Raw genomic sequence first — 19,549 nt, 5'->3', positions numbered from 1 at the left:
TGTGTAGGGGAAATGTGATTTGTGCATGGCTCAGGTAACAGGATGTTAGACGACTGAGAAGAGAGCAAAAAGGAAGAGAGGCCTGTTTATACTGCAGCGCAGCCTGCCACATTTAACTCTCAGTCAGCAGCAAGATCAGCAGATCTTTTGTTCTTAATGGTGATGTGTACAGTATGCTGAAGAGAAGTGGCTATTAGACATCTCACCAGAGTGCACTAGAATCCATCAATGAGTTGAAATCTGTCTTGAAGCAGAAACTGAACCTGGTCTATTAAAGAGATAACATTCCTGGATGTTAATGCGACTACAGAGGCTTTCACTGCTAAGCCGTTTATATGGATATCAAAGGTTACAGAGATATGGAAGCTTTAATGAACATTGCGGTGAAAATTGAATTATATTTAGTAAATTTTTTAGTAAAATTAGTAACAGAAAACACCAAAACAAACAACCAAAAACAACCGACTTGCACCTGTAGTGTAAATATGCTGTCGAGGGTTTTATTCCCGCCTCGGGTCTGTGTGTGTGTGTGTGTGTGGAGTTGATTGTCCATAGTGTCCGTAATTGTCCATAGTGTGTGTGTGTGGAGTTGATTGTCCATAGTGTCCGTAATTGTCCATAGTGTGTGTGTGTGTGTGTGTGTGTGTGTGTGTGTGTGTGTGTGTGTGTGTGTGTGTGGAGTTGATTGTCCATAGTGTCCGTAATTGTCCATAGTGTGTGTGTATGGAGTTGATTGTCCATAGTGTCCGTAATTGTCCATAGTGTGTGTGTGTGGAGTTGATTGTCCATAGTGTTCGTAATTGTCCATAGTGTGTGTGTGTGTGTGTGTGTGTGTGTGGGGTGTGTGTGTGTGTGTGGAGTTGATTGTCCATAGTTTCCGTAATTGTCCATAGTGTGTGTGTGTGAAGTTGATTGTCCATAGTGTTTGTAATTTGTCCATAGTGTGTGCGTGTGTGTGTGTGTGTGTGGAGTTGATTGTCCATAGTGTCCGTAATTGTCCATAGTGTGTGTGTGTGGAGTTGATTGTCCATAGTGTCCGTAATTGTCCATAGTGTGTGTGTGTGGAGTTGATTGTCCATAGTGTCCGTAATTGTCCATAGTGTGTGTGTGTGGAGTTGATTGTCCATAGTGTCCGTAATTGTCCATAGTGTGTGTGTGTGGAGTTGATTGTCCATAGTGTCCGTAATTGTCCATAGTGTGTGTGTGTGTATGTGTATGTGTGTATGTGTGTGTGTGTGTGTGTGTATGTGTATGTGTGTATGTGTGTGCCCCCTGCAACAGATTGTTCAGGGTGGACCATGCCTTGTGCCCACAGTCTCCTGGCACAGCCTCCAGGCCCCTGTGACCCTGACAAGGATAAGCACAAAGGAAGATGAATGAATGAATGTGTTTACATATGAAGTGATAAAAAAATTTGCTGTTTCTCTTTAATCCTGTTGCTGGTGTGCTTTGACCTATTCCCACAGCCCAGCATTATGTGTGGTAGGAGCAAATTATTTGTAACAAAACCTGCAGAAATTTTATCTAGGTATCATGATAATATTGTATCGGGAGGTCCCTGGTAACTTCTACAGTATAATCACTCTTTACAGTCATGATAAGCGGAAAAGCATCTCAGCCTGCACAACATTGCAACTTGAGATTAGTAAGCTTCAACACAGAGTAACACATCAGGTTTCACTTCTTTTAATCAGGAAAAACAATCTAAGGCTACCATGCAGTGGAACTAATTTTTTTCCTTCAGACCAGTCCAGTCATTTTTCTCTGATCTTTCTAATAAACCAGCTTTCAGCCTCCAGACCCTCAGCTCCCTGGATGGTTATTGTTTTTTTCACACCATTCTGTGTAAACTCTAGAGACTGTTGTGTGTGTAAATCCCAGGAGATCAGCAGTTTCTGAAATATTCATATCAGCCCATCTGGCACCAACAGTAAAGTAACAGATGATATTTTTCCACAAGTTTACAGTTTGATGTCAATATTACCTGTTTATGCATTATTTTATGCATAAACTTGTGGCTGCCACATGCGTATACATACATATACATGTTCATGTTAAAGTGGATGGTGAGTGTATGTACTTGTATTGTGTTATTACACATACTTGAAATTCTTTTTGTATTATCGAAAAATCATTAAATGGCGCCTTTTCTCATGATTTATTTTTCTTTTGCAGAATGGTCACCCTGACAGACTGTTGTGTGGGCTGCAAGTGGCAGACAGTCTTCTTCTGCTGGACCTGGAAAAGAACCAGTGAGAGTACAATCACAGACATGCAGCATATGAGGGCAATACATTATTCTGTCTATTTTACGTTTCATTATGTTTATTTTTTTGCCCTTTCTATCTTTTTCTGCAGAGAGCTATTGCCTAAGCCACCAAATGTCTTCTTCTACCTGCCAAATGGAGAAGGGGTAACCATGGAGAACAGTCAGGTGGTATGTTACTTCTGATGAATTTGTTAATATGCACATACATTAATGCACTTTTTATACTACAGTGTAATAGACATTTTATTAATTGTTAATAGTTTAAATAAATGCCTTTGTGTGTCAGGCAGATAAAAAGAAGGAATAGGGAAATGGCAAAAGCAAGTAAAATATTTACCTGTACCTGTTCTCTTTTTAGGCTCAGTGTTACTATCATGGCTCTGTGAGAGGGTTCCCCCAGTCCCGTGTGGCCGTCAGCACCTGCACTGGCTTACGGCAAGACTCTACTTATCAGTCTGCTATTGCTTTAAACACAGTCTGCTGAGGTTTATTCAGTTTAGATTATTGTGCCACTGAAGTCCTGTTTTGATATAATCTTTACGCTGTATAATAACCAATAGTGTGTGTGTGTGCTTATTTTGCAAAATGGTAAAATATTAAAAAACATTTGCACTGCAATACTGTTAATTACATCGCAAATATTGTGCTTGTGATGGAGAATCCTAAAGACTGTTGAATATGAACAACCAGTTCAAAGTAAACAGACTCTATGGGTGAGTAATAAAGAGAATATGAAAGCTTGAACCATGCTCCTCGTTGTGCATTAAGCAAAGGTAGTGTTTTGTGCAGAATTATATACTTAGTCAAGTCAAGTAGGCTTTTATTGTCATATTGGTGTACATAATTAGTACACAGTGAAATGAAGTAATGTTCCTCCAGGTCCATGATGTTAGATAGTACACTAACATTAGTACCCATCGTCGGGTGAGGAGTTTGTAGAAATAGTTAAAAGATTCAAGCTAAAAAAAATAAGCTGATCAGCTTTAATGTGTGGCGGCACAGGGTCTGAGTGGTTAGCACTGTCGTATTGCACCTACGGGGTTGAGGGTTCGATTCCTACTTCAGGTCTGTGTGCATCCATTTTCCATGTTCTCCCTGTGCTTGGTGGGTTTCCTCACCCAGTGATCACTTTTGCACCTACCTGTACAGTAGTTACAAGTTTCCTAAGCCAAGCCGTTGTAACATTACATTTACATTTACATTTAGGCATTTGGCAGACGCTCTTATCCAGAGCGACTTACAAAAAAGTGCTTTAATGTTTACAACATTGGATACATACTTACACTGGGTTAACTAGGTTAATAACTAAGTACCATTAGTCCAACACAACTGAGTTTTTTTTTTTTTTTTTTTCGGGGGGAGGGGGGTTAGTCCAAGTACTGGAGAAACAGATGCGTCTTGAGTCGTCGTTTAAAGATAGTCAAAGTCTCTGATGTACGGACATCTAGAGGAAGTTCATTCCACCATCTAGGTGCCAGAACAGAAAAGAGCCTGGATGAATGCCGCCCTCGATCCCTGAGAGATGGTGGGATGAGGCGAGCAGTGCTGGAGGATCGGAGGCAACGTGGTGCAGTGCGTGGTGTAATTAGCGCAGAGAGGTAAGTGGGTGCTGGGCCATTTTTGGCTTTGTAGGCAAGCATCAGTGTTTTGAATTTGATGCGGGCAGCTACAGGAAGCCAGTGCAGGGAGCGGAGGAGTGGGGTGGTGTGGGAGAACTTGGGAAGGTTAAAAACGAGTCGTGCTGCTGCATTCTGGATCAGTTGCAGAGGACGAATCGTGGACAGAGGCAGGCCTGCCAGGAGTGAGTTGCAGTAGTCCAGTCTTGAAATAACAAGGGACTGAACAAGCACCTGAGTAGCCTGTGAAGAAAGAAATGGGCGAATTCTTCTGATATTGTAAAGAAGAAACCGACAAGAGCGAGTAAGGTTAGCGATGTGTGGGGAAAATGACAGATGATTGTCCACGGTTACCCCAAGATTGCGGACGGTGGTTGAGGGAGTGATTTGGTTGTTGTCCATGGATATCACAAGGTCTTGACCTGGAGATGAGTCACAAGGGATAAACATTAGGGATTGGAATCACCCAATACAGTATTATCAGATACCTAGGTGCTGATTCGATTTGTATTGTGATTCTGTAAGTGTCACGATTTTGTAAATATCCCAATTGTGTATAATTTTTTTTTGTTACAATTATTAAATGATTTGATACTACCATACATCCATGCATGGTGCTGCCTGCCAGTGTGTAAATAGTTCAGAGCAAACCACCTGTAGGATTGTGGAGGAACTGCAGCATTTTATCACCTCAACCACATATAAATAAAAAAATTGATTCTGGAGTCGATACATGAATTGCCACACAAAAGATTGCCATACATCACTCGAATCGATTTTTCCCCCCATCTTTGCTTAACTTACTGTAGAGAGTAACCCAAGATCAGGATTAAACCATCGACTATAAAGCTGCGAGTCGTACCGCCCTAGTACGGCACAAAGACATAATTACCACTTATGTTTTTTTTCATTTTGGTATACTATGCTTCAGAACTATGCTTGATCTACAGCCATGGCCTGTAGATCAAGGGACCAGGTCAGCTTAGAGTCGTATGCATGAATGTATAATATAACCTGACATATAGTGGGGAAGGGGAAATCAATATTACTAAAGTAACTGTTCTGTTCATCTCTGCAGGGGAGTGATTGTAATCAATGCGAGTTTGAGCTTTGAACTGCAGCCAGAAGAAGGGGATGAAGGTGTAAAAAGAAGTGGGAGTTCAGAAGAAGAGGAATTACACGTGCTCTACCCAACCCACCACCTGAGCTCTAAATCTGGGGGATGTGGTGTTCCTCACACATTTATACCACCCATTCAGATTATTCCACACATGCACAGGGTGAGAGCTGTGTGTGTTTTTCTTCCGATAGCTGTCTATAATCATAATGTGAAATAACATCTGTCTGGTGCACTCATTCGTGTCTTTGTTTGTTTCATAGATAAAAAGAGATATTCTCTTAGAGACCAAATACATTGAGCTGGTATTGGTGGTCGATCACAAGGAGGTAAGTGTTTGTTCCTGTTACAGTGTGTCATACTGTACAATGCAGCATTGTACAGTATTTGTATGGTTTCAAGTAATTGTCTAAATAGCGTGACTGTATCATGAAGGGCTTGGCATTTAGAATTCAGTCCATTGTATTTTGTTTGAAAGTAGTGGCAAAGAATGTTTTTTTTATTTTCCTTTTGTGACTTGGCCAAAAAAATAGATCATACAGTTTAGTAAGTTGCATTTGTTTCTCCAGCACCACCTACTGGTAATTCTACCTCTCTGTAAACAAATGGCATTTTTGTTTGCATCTGTTTGATGTTTTGTGCATGCATGTCTTTATCACAGTACCTAAATTATCAGAAAAACAACAAGACTATTATTTACCGTATGCTGGATGTGGCCAACCAGGTAGACTGGGTGAGTTCATTTGCGGAATTTGTCTTCTCATTTCTTACTTCTGAGTATAATGTGTGTTTGTATGTCCAAGTAAAAAAAAAAAAAAGCAAAAGAAAAACTACAACAAACAACAAAAATGTAAGCATTTACACTTTCTGTGTGAAAAAGTTTCACTAATGTGATACCCTGGTCATTCAGGACATTCAGGTGGACAGCTGACTTCATTTTATTGCCATATTACATTGCTAAGTCGAGACCTGAGCAACTGAAGCAATCTTAATCATAACACTGCCTTCAGAGGCTTGTACAAAGGCCACATGACCCTTTTCCATTGCTTCCAAGAACTCCAAAGCATATTAAAGACTTGTTTTACCCCACTTAGTCTCGCTGACACTTTTTTTTAGTTTAGTCTCAATCCTGTGAGTTCTTGTTGTATTGTGTATGTGGAAATGCTTTTATTTTTGCTATTGAACATAGCTGTGATTTCTGCTATACATTTTTTAGCTGCAACTTCACAAAGCGTTTAGATTATCTTTGATCAGGGCATTTAAGACTTTTTTTTAAAACACATTCCCTCCACAAACTTGCTGGTTCAGCGCTATCCTTTCATGTTTTAATAATGCATTGGAAGTCGTAAACCCAAGGCTCTTGATTATACTGAATGCTCAGACTCTTGTGTACTGTAATAAAATATGTAATGTTCTATTCCCAGTGAAATTAGGACAAAAACAGGTCTAAAACTTTGCAGCACAATGTTTGATCAGTGTTTTGTTCTCCCTCTCCTTACCTGCATGCACCTCAGTACTATCGGCCTCTGAATGTGCGAGTGGCCCTAGTGGGGCTGGAGATCTGGAATGATCAAGATAAAATCCTGATAGATAAGAGTCCCGGTGACACCCTCAACCGCTTTTTGGAATGGAGGAACAGAGAGCTGCTGCCAAGATTACGCCATGACAATGCACAACTAATCATGTGGGTTTTAAGAAATATATGTTTTGGAATGCATAAACTGCATTATTAAAAAAAAAAAAAAATTTACCAGTGTAAAATGTTGCAGCATGATTTGATTGATTTTTTTTAAAGGGGTGAGTCATTTGATGGCACAATAGTGGGGATGGCCTCTCAGTCTTCCATGTGCACCAAGGACAGGTCTGGAGGCGTTAATGTGGTGAGACTCTTCATGAGAGTAATAACAGTAATCTCTTTTACTCATCTGCTCATCACTGCTAATCAGTGCAGCATGAGCATAACTTTTTTTAATTTTTGTGTTGCAGGATCACCTGGTAAGTGTGCTGGGTGTTGCATCCACAGTGGCGCATGAACTTGGTCATAACCTGGGCATGAACCATGACACAGCTGAACGCCACTGTCAGTGCCAGAATGAGCCACGTCTTGGGGGATGCATCATGGAGCCATCAACAGGGTGAGTGCTTCTGCGTAGATTAGTAAAGCAATAATGTGGCCATCAACAGGCTGAGTGCTTCTTGGTAGATTTATCCTGTTACCTTATATTACTACCCCTTAGATAGCTATTCCATCATACCAGCTACAGAGTTTAAAAATAGGATGACATTACAGCAAGAGTTGGTTTAAAAAACTGATATAATACGTCCTACAACTAGCTAGTTCTGCTTAATGAGAACATTTTAGACATCCATAAAGCTCATTTTAGAACATGTGTAGTAATGTCCTACAGAATTTATAAACTGATCAGCCACAAAATTACAATGCAAAAAATTATGCCCGGTAATGTATAGGTTCTGCTTGTGCCACCTGGGTGGCTGTGGCCCATCAGGGCCTGACTCCACAGGACCTCAGGAGTGTGCTATGGTATCTGGCACCTGGACGATGGCCGCAAATACTTTAGGTGCTGTGGGAGGCCAGGTAGGGCGGCCATAGCTCTACTCCTGGGCCCCCTAATGCCAGGTCGGGTGCACTGGGTGTTCTGGTGCTCTTCTTTCATGGCCAGCATAGACTCTTTAAATGAGTTGTGCTACATTGGCACAGTGCAGATTTCTATAGTCTGATTTGGTCAGTTTTGTTGGTCAGGTAGCAAACATTTTTCTGTATAATCCATCAGATGTCTGGTCTATATGGGTTAGCTTTCAGCCCTGTTCACCTCAGCATTTAATGTGCTTCTGTTTCCTTTCACATCACTTGTGGTGTCTCTTGCTATTCAGAACCAAGCTCGCAAGCAAACTGAGTTTGTGGAAATTCTCTGATGTAATTATTGTTGCTTGGATAATTGTTATTGATTTCCATTACAGTCCAGTGGTCGTATTTCAGTTTCTGATTTTTTTTCTTATGGACTTTTTACCAGTATAATATCCAGAAACTACCAACACAAAAATACAAAAAACGCACTATACCATGCCACCATTTTGGAACAACCCATACACAGGCAGATCTCATGAGACATGAAAGAGTTCCTAACAGCACCTGTAATGATATGTTGCACTGTATAGTTTGGGTTCATAGCCTGTTACTGACTGAGAAATGGTTTAGAAATTATTGGCAAGGATAAAAAGAGTGCTTGTGTAATTTGTGGATATTTAAAATGTTGTTAATAAGGAGACATTCTATAAACAAATTAAAGTTTTAATAAAATATGTATGTCTTCTCAATAATTCCATAAAGTTTGGCAGAACTAAGTCAGAATTCAGTACATCATCAGTGTCAATGCAGAAGGTCTACATTGTCCTATTGAAAGTTTAGAGAGTTAATAAACTTAACAAAAATTATCACAAAGAGTTCTATAGAAATTCCATAACACATTTATCTTAAAGCAGAGGTTCTGTAGAGTCCTATTTAATTTCTATAGATTTTTATAGAAGCCCCATAGAACTTTTTTTTTTGCCATCAGCCCTTCAGTCCATCTGTCAGTAGCCATTTTTTTCTTAGTGCAATATCTCAAATATAAGTTATCTATTGTATAAAAAAAAAACCTATATAGAAAAAATTACATTTTTGTGTAAATAAGAAAAATGTGCAAATATGCATAAAAAGTGTCTTATTAAAGTTACTTGTGTGCAATAATCCAGAAATAAAAAATATATATGTGTAAGTGTGCATGAATGTGTCCATAAGTGTCCATGAATGTCCAGGATGAGTGCAAAGAGAGAAAGAGACACATGAAAGTAGGAGAAAAGTATACTGAGAAAGCTGGTTACATATATCTGAGTCCAGCATTATCAGACTATTAGTTTTCTCCACTCTCAGGCATATGCGTGTTTTGTTACCAGGTTCATGCCAGGTCAGCTGTTCAGCAGCTGCAGTGAAAAAGATCTCTCTCTGAGCCTGATGCACGGTGGAGGCATGTGCCTTTTTAACGTACCGCAGCCGGAAAAGATGCTGGGAGGCCCGCGATGTGGCAACCTGTACGTGGAGAAGGGAGAGGAATGTGATTGTGGCCTACTCGATGTAAGAAACAGTATTGAATTTGTGGATGCTGCCAATATTCAATTACATTTAATTAGGGAGGGTTTCTGATCTACTGCGTGTGTTTGTGTGTGTGCGCTTGTACAGGAATGCATTGATCCATGTTGTAATGCCAGCACTTGTAAGCTTGTTCCAGGTGCCCAGTGCTCCTCTGATGGCATTTGCTGTGAGAATTGCAAAGTATGTATAATGGTTTTTATTTTTATTTTTTTACCTTTGTTACAATTTAAACTTGATCCATGTTGATAAAGAGTGCTGTCTCTCCTATCTTGTATAAGTTTCCCTTATCTTACATGGCACTCGTGTCCTGCTTTCTTACTTTGCTTTGCTTTCTTTCGGCAGCTGCGTGTTGCTGGATCGTTGTGTCGAGAGCCTTTGGGAGAATGCGATCTACCGGAGTACTGCACTGGTGACTCGCCACACTGCCCGCCCAACGTGTTTCTTCAGAATGGCGAGACATGTCAGGCTGGCACCTCCTACTGCTACAGCGGAGTGTGTACCATTATGGACGAGCAGTGTCATATGCTGTGGGGAGCCAGTAAGTGAAACCTGTTCCACCTTGTTATACAGAGTCACTATTCTGTAAGAATATGTGCTTAGTGTGCTAAATATACCAGGAAAGCTCTACCAAGCAGAGAACATGCTGTAAAGCAAACATGCAAACAAAAATAATGAAATGAACATTTCTACATTAACAGTATCAGTAAACAGTGCTAAACTAAGCATATCACAACGTAATGTTTGTTTTACTGAGACTTTGGGAGGATATGTCCCAGTTCCCCTGGACACTTTGACTGTCTCACTTGTTTCTCTTTCTTTTTTTTTTTTCTTCTTTTTTTCTTGCATGCAACTCTCAGTGGAACTGTTGTGTAATATTTGGAAAATAACATGTTTTTGTACTGACTCAGGAATGTTGAAGTCATAAAATAAACATCAGTGACAGCTAAAAAAAAACTATGACATATTCCAAAGGGGCCTCATGTCCTGTCTGTTAAATGGTGCAAGTGTAGAACTAACACTGTGTTTGTGGTTCTCTCAGACTCCACCCGTGCTCCTTCAGTCTGCTTCTCCTCCGTCAACAAACAGGGCAACAGGTTCGGCAACTGTGGCCAGATGACCAATGGTACCTATATACCCTGCTTAAATAGGTACTCGTCAAGTTCAACACTCCTCTTAAACAGACTTTACAACCAGAAAATATCATTTTCTTTGCTTGAAGAATGAATTAACTTCTGACTTCGCTTGCAAGCATTCAGCTGAGAAATGCTATTCAGTTCTGTGTTTTGTTCTTTTTCCAGTAATGTGCAGTGTGGTAGAATCCAGTGTCAGGGCGGCAGTGATCGCCCACTGATAGACACAAACGCTCAGATTCTGACAACCAAAGTGAAACTGAATCACAGTGACATCACCTGTCGAGGAGCATATTTCCGTCTGGGTGATGACGTCTCTGATCCAGCCATGGTAGCTCAGGGAACTGCATGCGCTCCTGGCAAGGTCAGAGTTTTCACTGTTACCTCTGCACAAAGCACACACACATATTTACAAATACATGATGAATATTTGAACAGTTTGACAGTCTGACAAAAAAAAACACAAAACACTATTTGTTGGAGTTATTCAACAAAAATATTTTGCTTTGGAACACAGGGTTGTCTGTAATCGAACCTTCCACTCGAAAACCCGATACATAACCTTCTTTTAAAAGCTGTGAAGTTTTATGTTTTGGGTAACATGGCACAACAAAAAATGACCTTACGACTGTGAGTGAATTGAATCCATTTGATGGATTTTTTACGAATTTTAAAGCCAAAGAAAAAGGAACATTTGATAATGGAGGAGGCTGATGACACTGTAAAATGAAAGGATGGTCTTGTTTTTAATGCTTTTTGATGTTCAACAATCATTTTTGTAACTCAATAATTTTTCATAGTTTTATCAAAATGGCAGCACGTGGCTTAGTGGTCAGCACTTTCGCCATGCACCTCCAGAGTCTGGGTTCGATTCCCAGCCAGTTTCCATTCGTCCCTCTGTGTGCATGGAGTTTGCATGTTCTTCCTGTACTTGGTGGGTTTTCTCCGGGTACTCCGGTCTCCTCCCACCATCCAAAAATATGCAGATTAGCCTAATTGGCATTTCCAAATTGCCTGTTATATGTGAGTGGATTGGCACCATGTCCATGGGGTGCCCTGCCTCATGCCCCAATTCTCCTGGAATAGGCTCCAGGCCCAAACATATGTAACCAAAAATTACTATGCAATATTTTGCCTGGAGAGAAACAAACACACACGCTGAAGTGTGTCTGAAGTTCTCTGTTTATTATTAGCAAAGAGACAGATGTTTAAGCTTCTGGTCATGTATATCAAATGAACAAAATAATTATCATGTAAGTTATAGAGAGACCCAGTGAGAGACAGAAGAAAGGGAACACATTAGTTTTCTGGTTAGACAGAAGGGTTCCAGCAAACACAAGCTATTTGTATGTATAGTCCTTCAGACATGGAGTATAAGAAGTAGTACCATATCATATTATATTATATCAGAGGAATCTGGAAGCACAATGGGGGGGTTGTTTTATAGGCAAAAGGACATGGGAAAGTCCGCACAATATTAGAGATCCTGTCATTGATTATTGTTTATTGTAACATATGTATCAATCTATCTTTAGGTGTGTTTAGACCAGCGCTGTCAGGATGTGTCCATTCTTGGCGTTGAGGCGTGTCGTGGGAAATGTAACGGCCATGGGGTGAGATGTTCACACTTGCAGCTCCTTTTTTTTTTAACAGAACTTTTTCCCTAATCACTGGTTTATTAAGGTAGAATTTGTGCATCTGATAAATACCTGAAACTATAAATATCTCCTTAAATGTTTTATTGCGATCATGTTTTAAATGAGAAGATCAGGTTTCTGAGGAACAGTTTGTAATTAGAGGTTATTTTTTTAAGCTAAAAATCTCATTTGTAATGAAAACATTGAGGTGCCTGTTGCTTTCTCGGAACCAGCACAGATGTTGCTTTATGAAGTACACATAATGAACACCTTGTGAGTTGTTTTTAAATCAAAGACTCTTTAGAAGAGTAAATTTCTCCACTGGAGACTTCCTAAAACCCAGTAACTAGCAAGATCTATTTTAGAAACTATATCTTTGATTTCACATAGCTGTGCCAAAAGTCTTTTTTAAGTGTTATTACTTTATTTAACTAATATTTAACACTCTATTGTATACCCATGCTTAACCAAAATAAAAGCATCCTGATTTATCAAGGTAACAACTGGCCGTATCGATTCATCTCATGTCACTTTTGCCTCTGCCTGTGTAGGTGTGTAACAGCAACAAGAATTGTCACTGTGATGTGGGCTGGGCTCCACCAGAGTGCAAATACTCAGGAGCAGGAGGCAGTGTGGACAGCGGCCCTGCACGTCAGCTCAGAGGTGTCAGCTGATGATGCATGTTTGAGTTAAAGAAATGAAATTATGATGGAATCTCTTTCTATATTACGCTTGTTTTTGAACATTTCTTTTGTACATGTGTTTTTGTATAGATTCCAACCCTGTTCTTGTAGCCATCCTAGTGATCACTGTGTTCGTGCTGCTGGTGACATCCCTGATCCTGGCATTCCGCTTCTCACGCGCCCGCCGATGGTTCCTATGTTTCAACCACCCACCCTTCAGCAAGGCAAGACAACCCAGCCGGTGAGACACAAAAACAGAGAGAGAGAGAGAAAGAGATGCTGTCTTGATATGCTGGATATGTCTCACTGTTAATGATACTAACAAGGAAACCTTTTCACTATCTTTTTTACCCATAACACAGTAATGACTTTGTAGGTCATATTGAAAATTGCATGTTTCAACCAGAGGAACAATTTCAGAGGTATTAAAGAAAACATGTGCAGTAATGTTCATTATGTTGCACATTAGTGCACATACACTAACCGGACACTTTATTATGCACACCTTGTTAGCACTGGATATGACATGCTTTTGCCTTCAGAACTGCCTTACGTCTTAATGGCAAAGATTCAGCAATGTGCTAGAAACATTCGTTAGAGATTTTGGCATGGTAGCATTACGCAGTTGCGTCAGGTTTGTCAGTTGCACATCCATAATGTGAGTCTCCCGTTTCACCATGTCACAATGGTGCTCTATTGGATTGACTGTTTGACCAGTCTGCTGACTATGGAGGCCATTTGAGTCCATTGTCATGTTCGAGAAATCAGTTTGAGATGATTTTAGCTTCGTAATATGGTCATAAAAGGATGAACATGGTCAGCAACAATACCCAGGTGGAGGCTGTGGCATTTAAACAACTCTCAACTGGTACCAAGGGACCCAAAGTGTGCCAAGAAAATACCCCACACCATTATACCAGGAAGTATTCATGCTTTCATTTCTTCACATTTAGAAGAAACTGACACTCATCAGACCAGGCAACATTTTTTCCCATCTTCCATTATCCAATTTTGGTGATCACATGTTTGGTTTTCTTTTCTTAGCAGACAATAGTGGCCCCTTGTGTGGTCTTCTCCTGCTGTAGTCTATCTGCTTTAAAGGTTCAACATGCTGTGCCTTCAAAGATGCTATTCAGTTTACCGAATTTGTATTTGAAAGAGTTATTGTTGCCTTTCTACCAGTTTGAACCATTCTACCTATTCTTCTCTGACCTCTGGAATCACCAAATCATTTTCACCAACTGCTGCTCGTTGGATATTTCTTTTTTTTTTCAGACCATTCTCTGTAAACCATGAAGATGGTTGTGCATGAAAATCCGAGTAGTTCAGTAGTTTCAGAAAGATGTAGACCAGCCCGTCTGGAACCAACAGCCATGCCACATTTAAATCACCTTTCTACCCTATTCTGATGCTCAGTTTAAATTCAGCAGATCATCTTTACCATGTCAACATGTCTAAATGCATTGAGTTGCTGCCAAGCAATTGGTTGATTAGATGCAGTTGAACAGGCGTACCTGATGACGTGGCTGGTGAGTGTATGTGTATGTAGTATAGTGTGCTACATGTAGATATAATATATAGATATAAAAGTAAAAAACAAAGCAACGTAATTACTACAATGCAGTGTATACTGCTAGACTGATGTTTACAGTCATTTGAGGTTCATAAATGATTGCATGGAGACATTTTCAAGCTCTGTAAGACTACAGTAGCCGTAGCTAGGGTTTAATTTTGACTTGAGGTAGAATGAATAGTTCTGACTCAGTGTGTTTTTTTTACAGAACCCCTGCCACTGAGCGAATGAATGCACATAATGGGGAGCAGATCTTGCCGCTGAGGTACCAGTGGACCCCACAGAATGACATCCCACTCACACGAGCCATTAGTAAGGTACAAGATGTCTCTTTACTCTCTACTCTCTTGAAAGTAACCAGGGGTCGCTTTTTTGAAAATGTAAAACATGGTTTAACCTTTCTGTCTTATGAGGGAGTGATATCCTAAGATTTACCTTTAAATATAGATTGGACCCTACTAGTACAGTTGGAGTATTTCTGCCTCTCTCACACACCTAGAGGTTTGAGTCCAAACAAGAACCCACAGAGAAGTCAGTGCACTCTCAGTGTCCCAATCCTGGAACAATTGTCGTTTGCGTTAGGAAGAGCATCCGTGGTAAAAACCTGTGCTAAATCAAATATGTGAATCGGTTTGATCTGCTCTGGCGACCCCTAATGGAAGCAGGTCGTGTAGCTTATTTGTAGTAATATGTGCTACAATAGGTTTTCATACTCAAAAATCATAAAATCAAAGGTTCACAGTAGGTTTAATTGTAAATGTTCCTTTTTTGCCTAATTATACTGTATGACTTCAATGAACTAAAGAAAGACTGGTTTTTCAGATTATCACAAGATGGATGCAGCTATTGTGCTACGGCATTGTTAAAGATATGATGTTCTCAGGATCTCTCACTTGTCCCGTGAACCCTCGCCATGACACCAGACTATTGTGTTAAACTCATTGGTTTATGCTGTTTATTGTACTAAGGCCTACTGTAGGTAACACCTACAGCAACTGTTTCCTGCTTCTGTTTGCTTTCCTTTTAGGGCTACACATCACATCTGATACAATAGACTGAGCATGCCCGCTTCATAGGAGTTGTAAATACTGCATATCTCACATCCTACAGCTGTAGTTGATGGAAAATAAAAACTTCACTTTTTCATGTATCTTTAAAGCAGTGCTGCTTCTTAATTAAAAACATTATGTTTCTTTTTCTAACTCACTTGCTTATATCTGGAATTTATCTGCACTCTTTGTTCAAACATTATGTGTGCACGTGCTGTCTGCCTGTCTCCTGCCTGTCTCTCCCTCTAACCCGTCCCCATTTGTCCAGGCTCAGACCAGGCCTGCTCCTCCTACTAAACCTCTTCCACCTGATCCTGTCTCTAAACAACCTGTCCAGGTAAACTCTTCTTTTTTTAAGAGATTACTGGAGAAAGAGAGGTCTTTGTTGAATCATAGTCCAGAGCATCTATATACTATACTGATTAAGCACACTGTGGAGCTTAATGCTGTTCATTGTTAATTTCTTTTAAATAAAAAATACCTTATAATACTGTAATAGTTTTAAAAGGTGTAACAATCTTTATTATTTTATGACGTTTTGAAATTATTATTATTTCCCATATATCAAATTTCAAAAGATTTTTCTCATATTTCTGTATACACTTTGTATACTCGTTCATTAATGGTGTATTTGCTGAATGCCTTCTCTGCTGCTGCAGTCGGCAGGGCAACGGCCTGCCCCTCCCAACAAGCCCCTCCCTCCTGACCCCGCCCCCGCAGAGAACAAGGTGCAGCGAAAGGTAGAGACGGGTTACAGCCACGCATGACCACCTGTTCCCGTGTTTTATCTAGTACAGCTTACCAATATGAATCATGTCTCCTGCTTTCTGTCGCGAGCCTGTTCTCCTGTGTTGTGTAGATTGTGCCTGAGCTGTGTATGCCAGCGCATGTGTGTATGTACTGTAGCTAGATTGCCATTTTAGGGGTGCTTGGTACGAATCAGATTGTTTAAGGCTGAGTTTCTCAGGAGCCACTTAATGAGACCACGTTCTATTTCCTTCTTAAATGATCCAATTGAACACAATGCTGTATTTTGGGATCGTGAGCTCAAGTGAAAAACCCAGCTTTGTTCATGTTTTAATTCGCTGAAGGTCTTGCTGGTTTTCGTCCATGTGATCAAATGTTTTGTTTGATGTGAAGGGAGACAGAGTAAGTAGGAAAAGAAAAAGGATATATACTGTATAATACAACCATACTTTAATATATCTCAAGGTGTCATGTCCTTATTATTTCTTCACTTATCATCTATTACCTAAATTATGGTCATTTGGAATGACTGCTGAAACTTCCTCTGTCATCTTTCACAAGTCATGTGATTGGAAATAATGTGCCTAAGGTTACGTGTTAAAGACAATCAAGGGAATATGTGATAGTTTGCTGGAGTACAAGAATAATGCATGGGGTGTGATTCTCTGTGATTGATTTGGATGGATAAGTGTTGTGAGATGAGAACAAAGTGGTGATGGTGGTGAGTGGAGGTACTTGGTTTCATTCGTTTTTCTCTCTGTTAAACCACGTCATTCAATGGATCTCCAGCCGAAGGTGACACGACCGGCTGCACCAAGCAAGCCTCTCCCCCCTGACCCTGTCCTTTCTGACAGACAGGTACCAGATGCTGCAGGCCTGCAGAAAGATGGTCCTCAGGCTCTGCGCTAGACTTCTTTTTTTATCGTCCATGAACACCATGCTGGATTCTCATATTCTCTCTTCTGTTTTAGAGCCAGAAGCAAATTCCCCCCAGACCCCCAGTTCCCAAGAAGCCTCTGCCTGCAGACCCCTCTGGTTACTCCGCTGCTCTGCCACTGCTGCCCCTCTCTAATCCATCAGGACACCACACAGCTGTTTCTGTTTCTGCTTCTGCCAGCTTTAGCCCTTCTGCTGCTGCTGTTCCGGCAAGGTGCGTATACAAGTAGGGTTTGTGACTGTCTATTGAGCAGTAGTATGAGAGAGCTACTGAAACTGTGGTGTAATCTTGAAGATGAACTGTCACTCATTAACAGTCACGGAGCCTTTAGAATGACTTGTGGAGACTGAAAACAAAGATAATGTGTACATTGAGACTTATCTTAACAACAGAAAAAGGCAAGGCAGGTCCACAGCTCAACCAAGTCCATGCTAATCATCTCTTTTGACATTTGCGGTGTTGTAGAATTTGTCCCTAGGGGCCAGATAGTAGCAAATAATCAATAGCAAATTAAACTGCCAGGTGTTGTGTGTGAAAATCGCACATATGACAGCAATAATCATTCCATAGTTAAAGTCACAGAGTTCACAGTTTTTCCCACATTCTGAGGGGTGATGTAAATATTAATTGAAGCCCTTGGTATGTATCTGCAAAAAATTTTGCATTGCGCTGCTACAACATACTTAGTTGACTTTATAACTACATGAATGTGCAAGTGTACAGATGTTCCTATTAAAGTGGACAGTGAATGTATGTTGAGTATAAAGTGAACAGGAAGCCATTTGCAATATAGTCTACCTGTATGTCACAGGATGCTAACAAAAAAATGATTCTTGTATAAAGACAAGTAAAGAAGCATAATATTATAATTTGTTTACTGTAATGTGGACCCTTTGTACAGTTGCTTGTCTTGTAAATATGTTAATAGATCAGAACAGTAAATATGAAAAATGAACAATTTTGTTTTTCCTTTTTTTCCTTTATCTAGACGCCCCCTGGCGCCTCCCATTAGAGCAGCACACCAGCCCAGGAAGTTTCACACACCTCCACAGGTGTAAGCAGTAGGTGCTACAATGTAGGCTCTACAATGTGTGCTGTGGCCCTGTTTTGTGCTGAGGATTGACACACTTCTAATTGCACTGACCATCTCAGACTCAACACAGCTGAACCAATGCCATGCACTTGAACATATTTCTCTAAACAGAGTCAGCGAGTTAATTCCAACACATGGACAAGCAGTAAAAGATTATCCAGTTAATGCATTGATGATGAAGAAAGGCTCTGACACTTTGCATGATGACTGATCAAGTTGTCTTTCATGTGCTAAACAGTATTCTGTATTAACGTGTGCTATCACTGGCTACATTGCTGATGAGTGTGTGTAGGTTGAATGTGGGTTAAAAACCAATGTTCAACAGTTAAAGGGCTAGAAATTTACCCTGAACTTCCAGTAACTAAGTATTTTATAACTTCATTTGATTAGGCAGTAGCTATGCACTACTGATACTGAAATTGACCCAAAAAGGTTTGTTGTATTTGTTTTGAAGCACCATGATGACCTTGACCAAGCTACTAAATATGTGTTCATCCTTTAAGCCGGTGTAAAGGATTGAACTGATGATTCTGTGCAGCCCAGGCTGTTTTATGTGGCACTTATCTGTGTATAAATCTTACATGTCTATCATTTAAGAGATGGTGGTCATAAAAGAAAAAAAATAGATGCTGCTGGTCTGGTCTCTTTGCCTTTTGTAAATAGTAAAAGTGTAAGGGGGATATTGTTGTTTATTTTGCAAAATACAGTATTTTTATGCAATAAAACTTGAAACCTGTTTTTAAAAATGAATTATATTGAATTATTTGTTATCACTGTGTACTATAAAGCACTATAAAAGGCAAATGTAAAACAACTAAACTGCTCATTAGCTATTTACTGTAATGTTTTATTGATGGGTTTGAGGCCATAATTTATTACGACATTATGCCATGGTATGGACATTATATAGAGATTCTATACAATATAGTATATGCTGTACACACTGCTCTCCCTAGGGGCAGCATGAAAATGGCATTAGCGCTGCTGTGGAGTATCACTGTTATTGAAGAGCAATACTTTCAACAGAATCTTCCCTGAATATGCAAACCTCTCCTCATTCCAATAGATGTGTACATGATCTGCATTTCACAAAATGAAAAATTTCTTAAGTTAAATAACTAATCCATGATCATTTGAAATGAGGTGGTGGTTCTTACTCTTCTATTTTCTTTATCCTCTTGTTAATGGACTTCATTTGTAGAGATGGTATATACTGTAGTCATTTTCAAAGTTGCTCCTCAAAACTAAATTGTCTTTAGAAATTCAATACATTAGCAAGGTGTGTATTTTTTAAAACACACTCATCAGTATGGAAATGTACTTTCCTACTGAAGTAATTCCTACCAATTCGAACAGATAACAAAGTTTCTGAAGTGTTTTCAAATTTTTGTTGAGTTTACCAAAGGGTTTTGAACACAGTCCTTTCTCCCCTTTAAGCATAAGGTTCATGATCACTGTTATAAAAAATATATAAGAAATCCAAAGTTTATGCATCTGGATAATGGGATTGGTGAGCCCCTAAAACAATTAGCTTTTTTGTTAATGTGC

The 19,549-nt window shown here is 39.8% G+C and overlaps 1 protein-coding gene across 2 annotated transcripts in view; it reads left to right on the top strand.

Moving 5' to 3' along the window:
- adam15 (ADAM metallopeptidase domain 15) overlaps positions 1–18,751 on the top strand; it is a 31,323-nt gene extending 12,572 nt beyond the window's left edge. The window contains exons 3-25 of one of the 2 annotated variants that reach the window (XM_053494180.1): positions 2,176–2,252; positions 2,359–2,437; positions 2,628–2,704; positions 4,964–5,165; positions 5,266–5,331; positions 5,664–5,735; positions 6,517–6,686; positions 6,798–6,882; positions 6,989–7,137; positions 8,957–9,134; positions 9,240–9,332; positions 9,495–9,690; positions 10,192–10,300; positions 10,451–10,646; positions 11,818–11,895; positions 12,471–12,582; positions 12,693–12,843; positions 14,384–14,492; positions 15,493–15,561; positions 15,884–15,964; positions 16,761–16,829; positions 16,943–17,121; positions 17,897–18,751. In XM_053494180.1, coding sequence (XP_053350155.1) covers positions 2,176–2,252; positions 2,359–2,437; positions 2,628–2,704; positions 4,964–5,165; positions 5,266–5,331; positions 5,664–5,735; positions 6,517–6,686; positions 6,798–6,882; positions 6,989–7,137; positions 8,957–9,134; positions 9,240–9,332; positions 9,495–9,690; positions 10,192–10,300; positions 10,451–10,646; positions 11,818–11,895; positions 12,471–12,582; positions 12,693–12,843; positions 14,384–14,492; positions 15,493–15,561; positions 15,884–15,964; positions 16,761–16,829; positions 16,943–17,121; positions 17,897–17,966 — 2,667 coding nt within the window. In that variant the 3' untranslated portion in view covers positions 17,967–18,751. The remainder of the gene's footprint in view (positions 1–2,175; positions 2,253–2,358; positions 2,438–2,627; positions 2,705–4,963; positions 5,166–5,265; positions 5,332–5,663; positions 5,736–6,516; positions 6,687–6,797; positions 6,883–6,988; positions 7,138–8,956; positions 9,135–9,239; positions 9,333–9,494; positions 9,691–10,191; positions 10,301–10,450; positions 10,647–11,817; positions 11,896–12,470; positions 12,583–12,692; positions 12,844–14,383; positions 14,493–15,492; positions 15,562–15,883; positions 15,965–16,760; positions 16,830–16,942; positions 17,122–17,896) is intronic. The other variant, XM_053494181.1, reaches the window with a different exon arrangement.
- The last annotated feature ends 798 nt before the right edge of the window (positions 18,752–19,549 follow it).

Source organism: Clarias gariepinus, chromosome 4 (assembly GCF_024256425.1).
Source record: "Clarias gariepinus isolate MV-2021 ecotype Netherlands chromosome 4, CGAR_prim_01v2, whole genome shotgun sequence".
Taxonomy (NCBI): Eukaryota; Metazoa; Chordata; class Actinopteri; order Siluriformes; family Clariidae; genus Clarias; species Clarias gariepinus.
The sequence above is the reverse complement of the archived record's forward strand: the minus strand, read 5'-3'. Positions and strand labels throughout refer to the sequence as shown.